At 44.5% G+C, this 18,136-nt stretch overlaps 1 protein-coding gene across 2 annotated transcripts in view; it reads right to left on the bottom strand.

The window, feature by feature from the left end:
• OSBPL9 (oxysterol binding protein like 9) overlaps positions 1-18,136 on the bottom strand; it is a 116,466-nt gene that overhangs the window by 81,932 nt on the left and 16,398 nt on the right. For both annotated transcript variants that reach the window (XM_045028845.1, XM_045028846.1), the window contains exon 3: positions 12,946-13,024. In XM_045028845.1, the coding sequence (XP_044884780.1) occupies positions 12,946-13,024 (79 nt within the window). The remainder of the gene's footprint in view (positions 1-12,945; positions 13,025-18,136) is intronic.

Genomic DNA, 18,136 nt, shown 5'->3' with positions numbered 1-18,136 from the left:
ACTTTTACCACCTTTCCATCCCTACTCCCCAATCCTGGCTTTTTCTACCTCAATACAACCACTGTCTTAAGAAAGCATTACCAGTGGTCATGCCTACTAGCTTTTAACTGGTGGCCAGTTTGTTTCTTCCTGGGCTCTGAATTGATCCTGCCAGTACTATTGAGTGCCTCGGTCCCCAAAGGAGGCTGTGTGAAGCAGCCTTTTTACACCGTGGTCTGAGAAGAGATAATGCAACATCATCCCATCTGTCCCTGGTCCCCAGCCCCAACTTGCTGTTGCTCCTTGCTGGCTCAGCCAGACTCATTCCCTGACATAGCCTCAACTGCCACCTGCCCTGTGCTGGTTGATACACTACCCCAGGGCCGGCTCCAGGCACCAGCTTACCAAGCAGGTGCTTGGGGCGGCAACTCCGGAGTGGGGCGGCACTTTAAGGTATTCAGCGGCAATTCGGCGGAGGGTCCCTTACTCCCGCTTGGAGCAAAGGACCTCCCGCTGAATTGCCGCAGATTGTGATCGCGGCTCTCTTTTTTTTTTTTTTTTTTTTTTTTTTGGGCTGCTTGGGGCGGCAAACCCCCTGGAGCCGGCCCTGCACTACCCCCAACTATCACACTACTAATATTCAAGGACAAGCAAGCCTGAGTCTCCTTACCCACATCACAATGTGCACTTTACTATACAACCATGGAGGCTGAGCTGACTTTTGTGCAGGAGGGAGCCCTGTTCAACGCCCACACTAAAAAGTATTAAATCATGCCAACAACCTTACTGTCCGGTTTCCAATCTCATCTTAACTCGATGGCACCCAAGGGAGACAATAAGTGTTATAGGATAGAGGGAAGAACTGTAGGTTAAAGTGACACACTGCTTTTCTTTCAGGGTGGCTCACACTGAGGGAATGGCCTGAATTGGCAAGAACAAAGCCCATCATCAACAGCATACACTAAAGTACATGTACAGGAGTCTGTGCAAGGTTGCATGAACATAAGTAGAGGTTTGCTTTACATTTGAGGCTGTTTGTGTCTTATTACACAAATAATTAAATGGGAGATGAAGCTCCTGTTATACTTAAGGTTAAGTTTTAAGTTCTACTGTAACAGTTTGCAGTTATTCAGAGTTCTGATTTCTTTTAAATAGCTGTTGTATCTGTTAAAACTTGGCTAGTTTGTTCAGATTCTTTTACCTATACAAAAGAGCGGAGGGGAGATGGGACACACCTCAATTAAGTTTAAACATTTTTTTTTGCTCATATGCAACTCAAGTGGATGTATTTCATAACTGAAAATATTCAGTATGAATAATCCTATTTGAAAATTCACTTATTTTATTTATTGACCAAAAATTAGTGAATCATTTGAACTGTTTCAAAAATCCACATTAACTTTTGCTAACAATGGGAGCAATACTACTATGTTGCAGATGTTACCTGCAATAATAGTTTTTATTTTTAAAAATTTCATCTGCACACAAGTTACGCTGCAAAAAATGGATTATTTGCTGAAGTCTTTATGCTTTCACAATTTCTAAACTCCAGAGAAGGGATCTGAAGATTTTAAATATCCTCTAGTCAAACAGCTTTGGATTTTTCCTATTTCTCACCTCCTCCCATCGTTTGAAGGGCAATGAAGCTCGGAAGGCAGAGACGGGAAAAAGAAGAATACAATGAATACTCACACATTGCAATGTTAAATTTAATTTTAAGGTTATGATGTTAACTTCTCCAAGGCAAAAAATATGAAAATTCAAGTACAACACATAACTAACTACTTCCTTAGGCATACGCTTTTGGATAGTATTTAAACAAAAGCTCACACAACCCTATCTACATGCAGCATCTTACAGAAGAGGCTACTTACCTGTAGCCCAAACATGGATGCATGTACACACCATGCGCCAGAGCCAGGTGGTTTTCTTTAGCAGTGTCTGTTGACCTGCATTTGCATCCTCTCATGCTCTCAGTTGAGAATATAATAGGCCATAAGGCTCAACATCTCTCCCATTACATCTCCTCTTACCGCTGAGTAGTCGAGTCCACAGCAGAAAGGATGAACAGTGGGTACTGGAATCCAAATAGGGATCACCCATCTTGAAGAACCTCCAGTTATAGGTAAATAGCTTTCTCTTCTTCGACTAATGGTCCCTATATGGATTCCAAATGTGGGTGAGTAGCGAGCAGTGACCAGCATGGAGGTGGGTGCAAGGATGTGCTTGGAAGTGCTGTCTGTAGTACAACACAGCCCACAACTGCAGCCATTGCGTGGGCAATGACAATGATATGTGAAGTTCCGCATGGAACACTATATCACTGTGCGACAAATGTCCTGGCAGGAGACAGATGGTGAGGCAGGCCAATGTGGTCGCTTGCGCTCAGGTAAAATGTGCCATGACATCATCACATGGTGTTACATTGTTGAGTGCATGCAGTCACAGATGCTACAGAGAAACCCATTTGGAAATGCACTGTAAGGAGAAGGCTTGGCCCTTACAACAGTCAGCAATTGATGCACAGAAGTCATGGGTTCGGTGGAGGTACAACACCGCTGCATGTCGGATGCCAAGGGAATGGAGGATCCTGTCAATGTGGGAGACGTGGGGTTTGGGTCAGAAGACCAGGAAGTGGATACACTGATTTAGGAGGAACTCCGACACCACCTTAGAAAGGAATGTAGGGTGAACACGTAAAGAAACTGTCTTTGTGGAAGACAACGTGGGGCGGGGGGGGGGTGTCAGCCATCATGGCTGCCAGCTCACTGACTCGTCTAGCCAAGGTAATGGCTACTCAGAAGATTATTTTCATGGAGAGAGGAGAAAGGGAAGACATTCCTTGGGACTCAAAGGGTGGTTTCCTGAAAGCAGAGAGAATGAGATTAAGGTCCCACAAGGGTGTAGGTTTGAGTATAGCTGGGAAGGTATTGAGCAAACCTTTTAGGAAACATACAGTGGTAGTGTGTGTGGGCACAGAAGTGCCATCCACTGAGAGGAGAAAGGCACTGAGTGCTGCTAGGTGGACCTGTATGGAACTGAGGGCTAGGCCCAAAGTCTCGAGTTCAAGAAGATATCCATACCTATCATCCTCAGCTATCGTAGACAGCAGGTATTTGTGGAGGTGAAGCACTTTCATTTCACCTGGTAGCAGGCCCTGGGTAAGGATACATTGCACTGGGGTGGAGCATGCGCTATCTATCCCCAAGCTCCATCCAAAAACCAAGCTGTGAAGTGAAAATGGCTGAGAATCGAATGTTAGTGTCGGCCCCAGTCTTCCGTGAGGAGATGCAGTAGTGTGTGGAAATGGAGTGGTGTGCAGAGGGAGAGGTTTGGGATGTCTGTGAACCAAAACCGACAGGGCCAAAATGGAACTATTAGGATTACCGTTGCTTGATCCCGACGAGTCTTGTGCAGGACTTGCGGGGGGGAGGGACAAAGTGTAGTGGAGGGAGTCCATCTAGAGGAAGAGAAGGGCGTCACCTTGCAAGTATTCCCACATGGTTCCTCTGAAACAATAAAGCGAAAGTTTGTGGTTCTCTCAAATGGAGAAGAGGTCTCAGCATTGGGTACTCCACTAGTGGAAGATGCACCAGAGCTTGGCATCATGCAGCTCCCACTCGTGGTTCAGGTAGTGTCCTGCTGAGCATATCTGACAGAGAGTCTTTGGGTGCCCAGGAGATACGTGACCTGGAGTGTGACTTGATGTTTAATGCACCAGTTCCAAAAGTGGATGGACTCTGAACAGAGGTAGGGAGACTTGGCACTGCCCTTTTTGTTGATGTAAACTACCACTGCAAAGTTGTCAGAATAATTTGATGTGCTTGGCCCATATGAAGGAAAGAAAGTGGCAGACAAGACAGACCATCCTCAGTTCCGGGATGTTTATATGCATCCTGGGTTCCTGAGGCACCCAAATGCTCTATCTATGCAGTGTGGCGGTCTAGGTGAGCTCCCCAACCCACAAGGGATGCGTCCGTTGTGAGCGTGGTGTGGGAATTATGAAAGGAGTACCAACCAGGACCTGGGAAGTGTCGGTCCACCATATGATGGACATCAGTACGTCCTGCGGGATCAAGACTTCGCTGTCCAGGCAGTCATGGTGTGGTCTATAGATAGAGGAGCCAAAACCGGAGTCAATGCATGCGAAGATGGCTTTCCAACCCACCAGGTCCATCTTTTTTGCTGTTCTGTCTGGAGAAGTGGATTTCTGAGGGTGTTGGCCGACTCATTCTGCCTCTGTGAGACCCACTGGGCAATTTGGAGGTGAGTGGGTAAAAAGGAATTACACTCCCTTAGTAGGACCAGAGGCACAGGAGGCAGGAGTATGCCACACCAATTGCATTGGTTGCAGGACAGCATTTTTGATGGGGAGAGCTGCTTGAGTAGGTCTCCCTGGGGTTGGAGGATGTCCAGGAGCTGGTGTTGCATGTCCTGAACCTCCTCCAACAGGATCCCCAGATCCGTCACCACCCATTGTAACAGTTCTTGATATTGCTGGGGGCAGCAGTAGCGATTCATCTGCTGGAGATGGCGAGACGGTGGTGTGTGTAGAGACAGAGAGGAGCATGGCTATGGGAGAAGCAACTCTTCCATCGATAGCAGCAATTCCAGGCAGCTGGGAGTGCGCAGGGTCACCCAAGACAAACCCTGGGGTCCAGGCAGTGTCAACAGTGCCAGCAGGAGATGCGCCAATGAAAGAACCAGTGCAGTCACCAGGGTAGGTGCTGGTAACAGTGGATCTCGCTTCTATTTTTCCTTACCCTCCACCCGGAGCAACATGAGAGCTGGTCCGGTGGCCAAATAGACGTGCAACTTCTGGCCCGACCAAGCATGGTTTGGGGAGGAAATGCTATGTTTTTGAGCAGTCCTGGACGGGGATCTGTGCTTATGTCCGTGTACATGCTTCTTTCCCTCATGGCAGAGCGTGGCCAGCTGTTTCAGTACCATCAGATTTGGTGCCTGGGAGGTGCTCGGAGGAGGGCTGGGCGCCAGTGCAGGGCAGTGCATCACTGGTTCCAGATCCAAATGCACCTGTGCATGCATGGCCTCCTCCATCAAGAACTTCAAGAGTAGAAGTTCTCGAGCCTCCCATGTTCGAGGCAGGAATGACCATGTATCCGAGGCAATACAGGCAGCACTGGTGCTCGTCACTCACCGAAAATGAGCACAGGCGAGCAGCACAGTTTTTGAAGCTAGGAACTCGGGTATAGTCGAGGGCGGGGATTCCCCCAGAAGGGCAGAAAAATTACACTACTTGTTACTACAGCTATATAACACTAAGAAAAACTATATACAAGAAAAACAGACTGGAGTGTAAAGGAACAGGGGTTCTAACTCCAGCCATGCAGCTGTAAGAAGGAACTAGAGAGGCATCAACTCACACGGCCTATGATACCCTCATCTGGGAGCACGAGGCGACATATGTGCAGGTCAATGGACACTGCTAAGAAAATCTTCTGTTTCCAGCACATGGCATGCATGCATACCCATTTCTGAAATCCATATAGGGACCATCGCCTGAAGGACTCCATATTACTCTGTACTAGATAATCCATAGGAATACTTTCAAAACATACACAAAATTTAAATACTCTGAAGATGACATGATCGACTTCGTAGGAGCTACCTTTTGGGCTGAATCAAATCTGATCTCTATTAATAGTTAACAGGTAGAACTCAAGTTATTCTGAGTTTTTTCGTTATTCAGGTTTTAAGTGGAAATAAAGGAAAGTCACAAAAAAGGATGGTCAAACTGCTTAAACTCTTTTTTCACCTGAAAAAAAAAAATTGAAGTTAAAGCCTCCTACCCACATTTCCCTCCCTTTTCTCCATCCTGTTGCCATGTTCCCTCCCTATAGGTCAGCAAAGCACTCTTCTCCCTAGAGTGCCTTAGATGTGTGCATCATATGTATTTATTCCATTGAAATAATCACTGGTTCTTCCTCCCAGTTAAATATGGGAACACATTAAACAAAAAACAGTATTGCTTTTCTCCCAGGTCTGGACTACGCTTAAAAATGTTGCTAACATAGCTATGGTGGTTCAGGTGGTGGTCAGTGAATCACATACCTAATCACTATGGCTATCCTGGAAAAAGTCCTTGTGTAGACTGTGTTATACAGGCCTAAAGGTGTTCTTTTCATGGTACAGGTTATTTTGTTTGGGGAACTCATATAAATTATATGGCAAAGTTTTTAATAAAAGCTGTTCAAGTGAAAAATGGACTTAGGGGGATGTCAACAATATTTAGTGTTAAGTAATGCAAACTATACCATACGTGCCCTTCTCTGATACAGCCATATAGATTATTAAAATTCTATTTTACCAAAATATCTTGCCACTGTTAGACATTCATCCAAAAAGATATTTAGAAGTTATAAAAGCTTGTAAACAAAAGCTTTTCATCCAGAAAAACCTTCTGTACCAGTATTATAGTGTAATTAGCATAACCTTATACAGTCCTGTCTACATTACAGACCTTTGCCATTAAAAACCACAGCAGGGAAACCGTCAAAATATCTAGGAGAAAGCTTCAAATAGTTAGATGTCTCTGACATCAAAATAAGCCTTGTGAACATCTTGGCTGAACTTCTAGACTGAATTCACAGAAAGTGAAGTTGTTTACCTTGTACAGTAACTGGAATTTGAGATTTTTGTCAATATGGGTGCTCCATTTTAAGATGTGCATGTACCAGTGTGCTCTGGATCAGATTTTCATCAGCAGTGTCCACAGGTCCGCACCCTACACATTCTTGTGCTCTGATGTGAGAGTATATAGGGGAGGGTGGACCCACTGATGCTCCAGTTCCTTCTTAACCATGAAATCCGGACAGAAAGACTGAGGCAGAGGGGAAGGAGGATAGATAGTGGAGTACCCATAGGAACAAAACATCTTGAAGAATTCCAGTCACTGTACAAGGTAAGAAACCTCTCGTTCTTTGAGTTATCCCTGTGGGTGCTCCACTTCAGGAGATTGCAGAGCAATACTTTGATGATGGAGGAGAGCATGGAAGTGGCAGATTCAGTACACACTATAGAACTTCACTCAAAGCTGTCTCGGCTCTGGAAACAGGTACGAGAGCATGGCATTGGGAAAAGGTGTGCACTGGAGACCAGGTGGTGGCCTTGCAAATATAAACAGAATACATTGCTGCTCTGTTGCCTACCATTATTCTGACTGAGCGGCCCGGCATGGTGGGGTAGGAAGTGATGGCAAGCATAACAAGTCACCCTAAGCTCTAATACATTGATGTAGGGACCGTTTACCCTGAGCTGTGAAATCCTGAATAGCATGTGCCCTAGCTTAGTAGGGATGCATCCGTGGTGATGCTCTTTGCAAGGGAAGGTTGCAAGAATGGCACTTCCACACAGACCTTTTGGGGAGCTTTTCACCAATTGGAAGTGTGGAGGACCCTCTGAAGTATAGACATCCATTTGGACTGATTGATTGTTGGGGATGTAGACTGTCCTCAGCCAGGCTTGAAGATACTGAGAACATAGGGTGTGACAAATGTGTAGGCTGCCATACAGCCCTTCTTTGGTTTGTGGGTTTTGCTCTATTGTAGAGATGAAGCTGGATATTGTGGCGAATCTGTCCACAGGCAAGTATGCTCTAGTGGTAGAGTCCAGAGCAGCCCCAATGAGATCTGGACAGAATGTGCTTAGGCCAGAAAATCTTCCCTCAGCTCCCTCTTGGTTTGCTGGGCTTTTGCTGACCATCTCTCCTGAACCAGGCTGCTGGGGTTGCCTCTTCCACTACCCAAGCTTCTTGCTGGTCCTTCAAAGACCCCCTCCTTCCATTTGCAAGGACTGGCCTCTCCTCCCACAGTCAGAAGCTCTCAGGCATTCAACCTTCCAGGGTTCTGAGCCCACCCTTCCATCCTGCCCTTTCTTGCTGGGGTTTCAGGCACCCACATTAACAATGGCTACATGTACCCCATCCACCAATTGCTGGTGTTGCCTGCTCTTTCTATAAACAGACTACAAATCCCCACCAGCACAAATGTTTATTAGAGCTCATAGCCACACCCCATACTAAATAAGTACTCTTCCCCTATGCACTAGAACTCTGTACCTGGCCAATCACTCCCTTTACCTTCCCAACTGTGACTGCAGGCAGCCAGGAAAGGAACTGAGGGGCTAGGGAGGCAGTAATCTGCTTTCCCATCTCACAGTGCACCTACAGATGTAGAAGAGGGGCACGGGTGCATTTATGCTTCCTTCTCATGGCAACATTGTGACACTATGTTGAGAGAGGGGTGGGAGAAGAGGTTAAGCCCTGCTGTTCTCCATGGCTAGCTGCCAGAGAGCAAGAGCTATTGCAAGTCCAGCTCACATCAATGTACAGGACCCTCTCTGATCTCTCACCACTTTATTTACAAAGCAGCAGTGAAACATGGATGGCAAATACCTGCTGTGAAACGATGATGCCCCCTTAGATCCATTCTCAAACAATACATTTTCAGATGGAAGTGAGAGTGTGTCAAATTGATGGTATTTTTTCCAAGTTAAAAAAACCAGAACTCATATTTCTTTACGTAAACCCACCAAAATAAACCAACAACCGCCACCATCCACAATGCAATTTCAAGTTGCAACAGATATCAAGTCACATATCAAGGAGGCAAGACTGCACCTGGAACACACTGTTCTGTTCATTAGATTTGTTTCCAAACACTAACATTCTAGAGGGCATTAAACTGAACAAAGCGATGTAAGGGGATGAAGGACTGACTTTCCAAATGAAAAAAAACCCTAAATATATATAGCTTGGCTAAGTGATGAGCTAAATGTGTGGTCGGCAGAGGAAAAACACAAAGTATTTCAAGGGTCTGAACGCTTAGGGCTTGTCTACCCTTGAAATGCTACCGAGATGAAGCTGCACTGCCACAGCTGCACTACTCTAGCGCTTAAGTGTAGACACTAGCTGCTCTGACAAGAAGGGTCCTCTCATCAGTGTGGGTAATCCACTTCCCCAAGAGGTGGTAGCTAAGTCAATAGAAGAATTCTTCTGTCAACCAAGTGCTATCTACACTGGGGTGTTAGGTTGGCTTACCTACACCACTCAGGTGTGTGGATTTTTCACACCCCTGAGCGACGTAGTTAAAACGACTTAATTTTCTAGTGTAGAGCAGACCTTACCTTAGAACAGGGAGGAGTTACTGTGGTACAACTTTGGCCTGACTGATGTTGATGCAATCATGACAGCTGCTTATCAAATGATTATTGAAAGTCTGCATTTTCCTTCCATTAAAGAACAAGGATGCTCCAAGCTTAACCGAATCAGAAGACAGATAAACTTTTACATCACTGTTCTGTAATTGAATGATTGGTTATTTTTGACTGGCTGAAGGTTTTATATTTAAATCAGTTTACTTGGGACACCTATCTAGGTATTAAGTTATCTGACCTTGTATCACTTGGTATAAATTACTGAGGTCAGGCAAGGTACAGTAGGCAACCATTCTTATATTGGATAAGTTGCATAGTGATCTATGGGGCAAAACCCAACAAATCTGTTCTGAGGATGGTTACATGTGTGGAGCCCTGAGCTGTTGGAAAGAACAAACAAAGACATAGGATGACTTTCAGTATGGTCCTGCTGTTGGAGGTTGGGATGGGGTCATCACAGAATTTATTGTTCCTCCCTCTAGTCCCAGTGCTGAAGAGGAAAATATTGACAGACCATGATTTACAAAGCTTTCAAGTGCCCTTTCCATCAGACACAAAGGCCACTTGCTTTTTGTGTGGTCCAGAACCAGGCCCGAAACTGGCTAATTCTAGAGTGCTTTATGATTTTATGTAGCTGACCAGTTTCCAGCTCTCAGATTGTCACTAAGGAGTGCTGTGGAAAAGATCTCTGGCTGTCAGAAGAAGCCAGGTTGGGAGTCTTAGCAGGAGCCAGTGCCCAGCTAACCACTGCCAGGATTCAAAAAATGTCCTAACACCTCCTTTGGTTTCAATGGGAGTTCCTGGATGCTTAGCACTTTTGAAAATCTGATCCAAAACACATCAACACAAGAAGGCAACATCCACATGACAAATTGATCACAGGGCTCTTCAATTTATCGTGCATCTTTGACTGTCTCACCTGCCTTCTACCCTTTCACCTACCTCTCTAGATATTTTAACTTTCCAAAATACAGGCATAACTTCAAACAGATACCATATTACAAACTAAAAGTCAGCCTGCCCAGGAGGAAAACAAAAAAAACAAAAAAAAAAGTTTCATCCTCCTTCCCCCAAATGTAACTCATATAACTCATTAGAAAACCTGCACAGGATGGGAAAGACAGCCCTGGGCCACTGATGGTTTTTCTACACCTAACAGACCTTTAGACTGAGGGCGCTTTTAATTCAGGGCCAGAAAGGGGGCGGGGGAGGGAAGACAGAAAAAAAAAAAACCACCCAAAAAACAAAAAAAAACCCTGTCCCATTGATAATGAGAGATTCCCAATGGGACCCCAAATTACTGGATTTTAAAATCATGAAAATTTTAATTTTAGAAAATGTTTTAGACTTTTTACATATGTTTTAAATTTACTACTTTCTCTTCCTCTTTACCTGGAGTTGAATTGAGAAGGGAATTTGGGCACATAGCTGTAGTGTCTTTATAGGTGGAAGAATAAAGATTGCCCCTAATTATTTTTTTTATATATATAGAAAATACAAGACGTTCCTAGAGTAGCTCTTCTGTAGCATGTGGGGTTTTTATTTAAAAGCTCACTACAAATACTGATAGTGTGCATCTTACATAATAAATTCTTGCTGAGCAATGTGTTCAGGTATTACATATATACAATCTATAATAAAATCTGATTGTACTAAAAGTTTTATCAAAACTCATTTAGAAAAATCTGCATAACTCAGTCGTGACTTCACCACTCCGGAGTGATGTAATCATACCAAATTCATTCTAAAAAAACCTTTATGCCATAATATTCCAGGCATTGTATGTGTGTGTTCTCACACACACACACACACACACAATATTTGCACACATTACACAATTTATGTTATATAGGATATTATACATTTTAAAAATATATAGTTTTTAAAAAAGAAAAAACTTACACAAGACTAGTTGTTTGTTTTACATTGTAACCTCACAGCATTTCAATTTTTACTGGAAATTGAAAATACTGAGTCAGTGGTGTACATTGATATTTTTTCCTAACATTAGCACAATTTGCTGGCTATAGGCCAAGTTACAGTCTTCAGCAAATTAATGTAAGCACTTTTAAAAAGCTGTTCTAATAGACAAACTGCTGCATTGGACATAGATCCTAAATTAGAAATCAAACAAGCAAGATAACAGATTCAAATGTACATGTATTTTTTAGTATCTTAAAGTTCTAAAGCATGGATATCTGTGAATATGAATGACAGAATTAGTACTTATGGAGGAATTGTTTAAGTATCCTACCAAATACATTTTATTATAAGCAAGACTAATATTTTTATCAAATGACTGTCTTCTCTTGAGAGGTTTCAGTCCCCTTCCACAGGGAAACAATACAGCAGATGAGGAACTACAACAAGAGGAAACTGCATAAGAGGTATTTCCCTGGAAACTGAAAAGAGAATTCCAGGTTTCACTCTTTACCTGCATCAAGCTCTCATACAGAAATATTTATAAATATTTAGCTTTGTAGCATTGAAGAATGCCAGTGTTTTGTATTCAGTTGTCTACATTAGAAATTCGCTTACCTTTGTGTTTTATCAGCTATCCTTGAGAACAGAGGAGTTAAGTGTTGCTGTCAGCAGAGCTTTATAAAGGGAAGGTTTATGAAGCTTAATGCAGTGAAGCTAGAGTACAGCCATATCATTTAGGAGGTACTGTAGCACAGGAAATACATATGCCAATGAAAAACATGGTGCATGACTAATGTTTATCATTAGATATTATAGAAACACATTCTCAAATACTGCCCGTATTTGACCTGAGCAATTCAAAATGCATGCTGATTTTGAAATATTAATTTGTAAATCTATACAGCACAATGAAGGTTATAAATATAGTCCAATTTTATACAAATGTAAATGCTGACCGTCACATACACAGCCCTGAAATATTTACTTACACTTTCCAACTCCATATAAGACAGTTATAAATAAAATTCTTCCCTCACTCTACATTTCAGAGAAGTAATGAGGGTGGGAGAGTACCGGGAAAAGGACAAATAGATGTTAATTGCAGGTTTAACCCAAGAGACAGCTACATGATCTTAACTGTACGACGGGAGAAAAAAGGTACTTTGAAACAAAATGTCATGACAACATTTACCAATGCTGTGGTTAAAGATATTTAAGGGTTCTTTAGCAACCGCAATGAGAACAATTATACGGTACCTTACCCTTTCTACCGGTGAACCATAGCATGCAATGACGAAACATAGCAGTGGCAGATGGCATTGGAGTTAGTAAATATGATTAAAAGGATAAGAGCAGAGAAATGGTGATTGGCAGATAAGAGACAGAAATGCAGATGAAATTAATGCAAACTTGCAGATCTTGAAGCAAAGATCCATCTTTAAGCCAAATGTTGCCTCTAGTCTCCTCAAAACTGAGTTTCAAATCCAAATGATCACAAATTGCATCCTTCACACTGGTCTTGTGACTGTTCATGCAGAAAGGCTTAATCATATATCCTGACAATGAAGATTGGCAATGTTTTGCCAACACTACCCATCAGCAGAAGCCCATTATGACTGATTTATCCTTTAAATTTTTAATCACCAAATCCTGCCAAAGATACAGTCTTTTCTAGCACATATGTATTCACTGCAGATATAAATCCCTGCCTAACCTGCAGCACCTCTGGATCCAGAATGTTCCCAGGGTGCTCATTCATGCAGTTCAGTTGCCAAACATTTAATATCAGCCATCGAACACCAAAACAGGAAGATAGATAGCAGCAGTCACATCTATTGCAAGAAGAAAGAACCTCATCTTTCAGCTCACCCTGGAAATGGAAGGTTTTCTGATCAACGGTTATTGTGAAGGTACTGTCGTCCTCATCGTCTATACCAATCACAGCTCCCTGTGAAACAAAGAGCAAAAATCCTGATAAGGCAAGCAGTGACATCAGCAGCACACACTATCACTACACTACCGGAATGTATAAAGCATTGACAAAATTGGAAGTAGCCTGGATACTGCAAAGGGAGGGGGGAAGGAAGATTTACTGTACGCATTTAAGTATAAGAATTAAACCAGATATTGGTGAAAAGACTGCACCTTGGTTGTAGAGAAAACCAATGGCTATTTCTACAAAGGCTTCATAATTTTCTCCTTTTAGAAATTGTATGCCTATTTTTGTTTTTATGATAGACTTAGCATTTACCACAGCACCATTATAAAGCAAATAGTACTCTTCTTGGGGTGCAATACAAAATAAAGTAAGGAATATAGTTAACACTATCATGTATTGAATAATAATAGTTTTCAATACACGATCAAATGAAATCTCTCAGGAGATCTTGTTCAGTCTCTAAACAAGATTAATAGTCCGTCATTAGTATGTACTACTAGTGATTAACTTTTGCCTTTGTTTTCTCATGCTGAGTTACTAGCAGCAATAGACAGATATTTTAAATTTATATATACTCAAGTGTTCATTTCCACATTTATTCACAGAAAAACAATTGTATATGCCTGAAGGAGGATGACAATAAGGAACATTCCAGTACATTCAGCATCCAGTTCAAAAGGTTTTTAACTCATCCATGGATTTTCTCCAACCTCTATTCTCCTTCCTCAAATCATCTAGCAACAACCTTCCTCTCTGCCCTTTCCTTACAATTGCACCCCAGGCAAGAGCCTTCTCCTGTGCAGCACATAAGTCTGAAACTATCTAGATTTCTGCCTCACACAGTCTCTCTCATTTAAGTAGCAACTGAAGACATCTTTTCTGCCCTATCTATACTTAATTTCTCTATTACTCATTACATCTGATTTTAACACTAAAACAGAGATACAGCTTATATGAAAGCTGATAATACAAAATGTTATGTGTATGATAAGATCTCTTTTCCTTCTCCCACAACACACACAATATTGATAGAAATAGCTGTGCATAAAATATTCTGAAAAAGCAGAGACAGATGCTCTTATAAGCTTCTTCGATGTACAGCCCGAAGAGCATCACATCAAGGACACAATTACCCCTACACTACCTTTGCCTGAAAGACTGAAGAAGCCAGCTATTTGTTTTAAAATTACTTAAGCCAGCGAAACCTGAAATTGATCTGGATTCACTGGAGTATTCAGAAAACCTCAATGTGCAGAGATCACGTTACCTACACGTTTGCAGCAAGTTAATCTTACACTACATTATTCACATAAAATGAGTTCAATCTTGTATGACAGCTCAGCAAACTGAGTTTCCACGTTGAAATTTGCAGTGTTGAAGACATGTTGGTCCTGGGATATTAGAAAGAGACCAGGGTGAGGTAATATCTCTTATTTGACCAACTTCTGTTGGTGAAAAATACGCACTTTTGAGCTAAACAGAACTCTTCCTCAGATCTGGGAAAGGGCCTGGTCCACACTAAAAAGTTAGGCTGACCCAGATATATCCTTCAGGGATATGAAAAATCCACACATCTTGAGCAGTGTAGCTGACCTCCGGTGTAGACAGTACTAGGTTGATGGAAGAATTCTTCCATTGACCTAGCTACCGCCCCCCAGGGAGATGAATTACCTATGCCAATCTGTCAGTGTAGGTAACGTCTATGCTGAAGAACTTCAGTGGTGCAACCGCAGCTATGCTGCTGTAACATTTCAAGTGTAGACAAGCCCTCAGAGCATCACAGCTAAATACAAGGTGGAACAGATTGTTTAGCATAAGTAGTTAACACATACTGTAAGAGACCTTTCTAAGAGAAGTGGTCTGTTGTCTTTGCAATAAAGTGGAGGTTAGTGGGTTGCAGATTGCTGTAATAAGCCATAACTCCAGTGTCTTTATTAACTCCATGTTTTTCAATGTCTAGCAAAATTATGAATTTAAGCTCACTGGCTCATCTTTTGAAGGTGTTATGAATGGCTTCCTTTGAGGACGAGGACAGATGTGGAGTGATCATTTAGTGAAAAGCATTAGCATGAAGGAGACAGTTTTAGCTTCCAATCCAGATTACAAATTCAAAGGGGCCTCAAGAAATCATTAAAACTAGAGAGACAGTACCCAAAACCAGTGTTTAAATAAAACTAATGTTATGACTCTCAAACGAACAAAACTGCAGGACAGAAACTGATTAGAATTTGACAGTTTAGTTTTCATAGTGCTGGTGCCATCCTAGGGGCCACAACTCAAAAGCCGAGAAGTGTTCATATTAATAGAAGTTCACTAGTCTCAAGTAGAGTACAGCTTTCACATGAGGAGCACTGTTCCCTACATGAATTTCTAAGCCACTGGGCTATGCAAAATGAGTTTTTAGATAAACTGAATACAACTAACTGAAAGATGTTTTTTAAATGGCTCCTCCTACCCCAAGTAAACCAAGTGGATGTTCTGTTAATATCAAAACGTAACCTGGGCTAATGGGTCTGACAAAAAAGGCAATCAAGCTTATTGCTGCCTAGAAGAGAGATGGGGAAGATGTGTTCACTTTGCCAATGAGGGGTGAGAGGGGGTGGTGTTGAGTCTTGTGCCTAGGCGAACCCTGGGGGACAGAAAGCTGACTAAGCCAAAAGGACAGGGGATGAGAGGATGACAGCCCTCACTGAGGCATTGCTTATTTTACCCTTAAAGGGGGTTGCCGAACTACTCTGGGAGACAGAAACTGGACTTAGAAACACTGGGGGTGGGGGGCCTATGTCATGAGGATTTTTTCTATTGTGAGAAATGCCTATTGCTGCCACAGAGTGGTTGGCCACCTGAGCAAATCAGTGCCCTCATCATCTCACTGAAGTAAGTGCCTTCAAGCCTGCAACGACTCATCGAGGTACATGGGTTCCTCTTCGTTATGGAGCCCCCAAGCATGGACTAAACTGGACTCATGCATGGGCGGCAGGTTATATATGTGTGCGGTGCCCGGGCTCCAGGAATATTCAGGGCCGGGTGCCCTGCTCCAGCAATATTTGGAGCTGGGTCTCTCCCCCGGCCCTGCCTGGATCGGGCCCCAGCCCCCGCGGGCCTCCCCCTCCGCGCCGCGTCCCTGCCTGGAGCAGGTCCCAGCCCCCGCCTGCCACCCCTCCCCCTGCGTGTTCCGGCCCCCCCCCCGCCGCGCCGCGTCCCTGCCTGACAAAAAGCAGCGCGCGCCTCTCCCCTGCCTACTCTGTGCTGCCGGAGCTCCCGGCAGAACTGCTGTCTGCTGCCGCAGGGTCCTAGCGCCCGCCATTCACTAATGGCAAGGCAGGCTGCCCTTCCGCCCTCGCCCTGAGCCTCCCCAACGCCCCAAACCCCTCAGCCCCAGCCAGAGCCCTCATCCCCCCGCACCCTAATCCTCAGCCCCAGCCCTGAGCGCCCTCATCCCCCCGCACCCTAATCCTCAGCCCCAGCCCTGAGTCCCCTCACATCATGAGCCCCACAGCCCTCACCCCACACCCCAAACCTCTGCCCTAGCCCTGAGCCCCCCCTGCATCATGAACCCCTCATCCCCATCCCCAGCCAGAGCCCTCATCCCCCCGCACCCTGATCCTCTGCCCCAGCCCTGACCCCCCCACAGCATGAACCCCTCATCCTCAGCCCCACAGCCCTCACCCCACCCCTCTGCCCTAGCCCTGAGCCCCCCCACAGCATGAACCCCTCATCCTCAGCCCCACAGCCCTCACCCTGCACTCCCTCCTATCCCCAAACTCCCTCCCAGAGCGTGCACCACCTCTCCCTTCCTACGCCCCCACCCCCAGCCCAGAGCCTGCACCCAAACTCCATCCCAAAGCCTGCACCCCTCACCCCCTCCTGCACACCCATGCCCTGCCCCAGCCCGGAGCCTGAACCCAGCACCCAAACTCCCTCCCAGAGCCTGCACCCCTCACCGCTTCCTACACCCCCACCTCCATCCCAAAGCCTGCACCCCAATCCCCAGCCCAGGACCTGCACCCCATACCTCCCCCGAAACCCCGCCCAGAGCCTTAGGCAGGTGGGGGCAGAGTTTGGGGGGGTGGAGTTGGGGGGGCGGGTTCTAGGCACCACCAAAATTTCTACAAACTTGCCACCCATGGACTCATGAATCCAGGGAAATCACCCTGGGGATAGTGGTACTTGCAGGTCGTATGGTATTACTGATGTTGCCCATTTCTCTTTATATGCTGCCTCTTTATTTCCCCTTGTAAATAAAGTGTACCTTGTTTGTGGGTTCATCCATTACAGAGGTGTAAGAAGAGTATATGTACGTGGTATGAGGCTAGTCAAGAGTTCCTGACTACCTTAGGGTATGTCTACACTACCCGCCAGATCCGCGGGTAGTGATCAATCCCTGAACGCGCTCCCTGTCGACTCCGGAATTCCACCAGGGCGAGAGGCAAAAGCGGAGTCGACGGGGGAGTGGCAGCCGTCAATCCCGCACCGTGAGGATGCAAAGTAAGTCGATCTAAGATACGTCGACTTCAGCTACGCTATTCTCGTAGCTGAAGATGCGTATCTTAGATCGATTCTCTCCCCCCCCCGCTCCCCAGTGTAGACCAGGCCTTAGACAGACAGGTGGAGACACCACTAGTTAGTAGCTAAGAACCCAGGCCGTTGAAGCCTACTGCAGGCAAAGCAGAAAGCCCTTACCCTCTGTCTTTCTTGATGATTAGCTGCCTTTAGGGGTACAGCAACCATAAAACCCCCTTACAAAAAAAGGACCACCCCCAAGATGGAGACCAGTTTAGAAAATAAATGATCCAGCATGAGGGCTGTTCAGTCTATGGCTGGATTTGAGATTATAAAGAGATATTTTGCCAATCAGATCATTTGATTGTCTGAACATTTCCAACCCTATAACTCTGAAAGATACAGGAACATCCACAGCAGTGGTTCTGTAGTTGGTTTTGGATTGGAGAAGAGAACTGCAAGTTTGAAAAAACGTTGGCAATATTTTAATGTGCGTTTCACAGTGCTTTCAATATCTTCTGCACGATCCCCTTTGTTTTCCTTTAATGTTTTAAGAATGGTGCCAAATAACTTCACACTTCAGTCTCAACAGCGCCCAACTCCCTCAGAAGGCAGTAT

The sequence above is a fragment of the Mauremys mutica genome, chromosome 8 (assembly GCF_020497125.1).
Source record: "Mauremys mutica isolate MM-2020 ecotype Southern chromosome 8, ASM2049712v1, whole genome shotgun sequence".
Classification (NCBI taxonomy): Eukaryota; Metazoa; Chordata; order Testudines; family Geoemydidae; genus Mauremys; species Mauremys mutica.
This window is presented reverse-complemented; position numbering and strand designations above follow the sequence as displayed.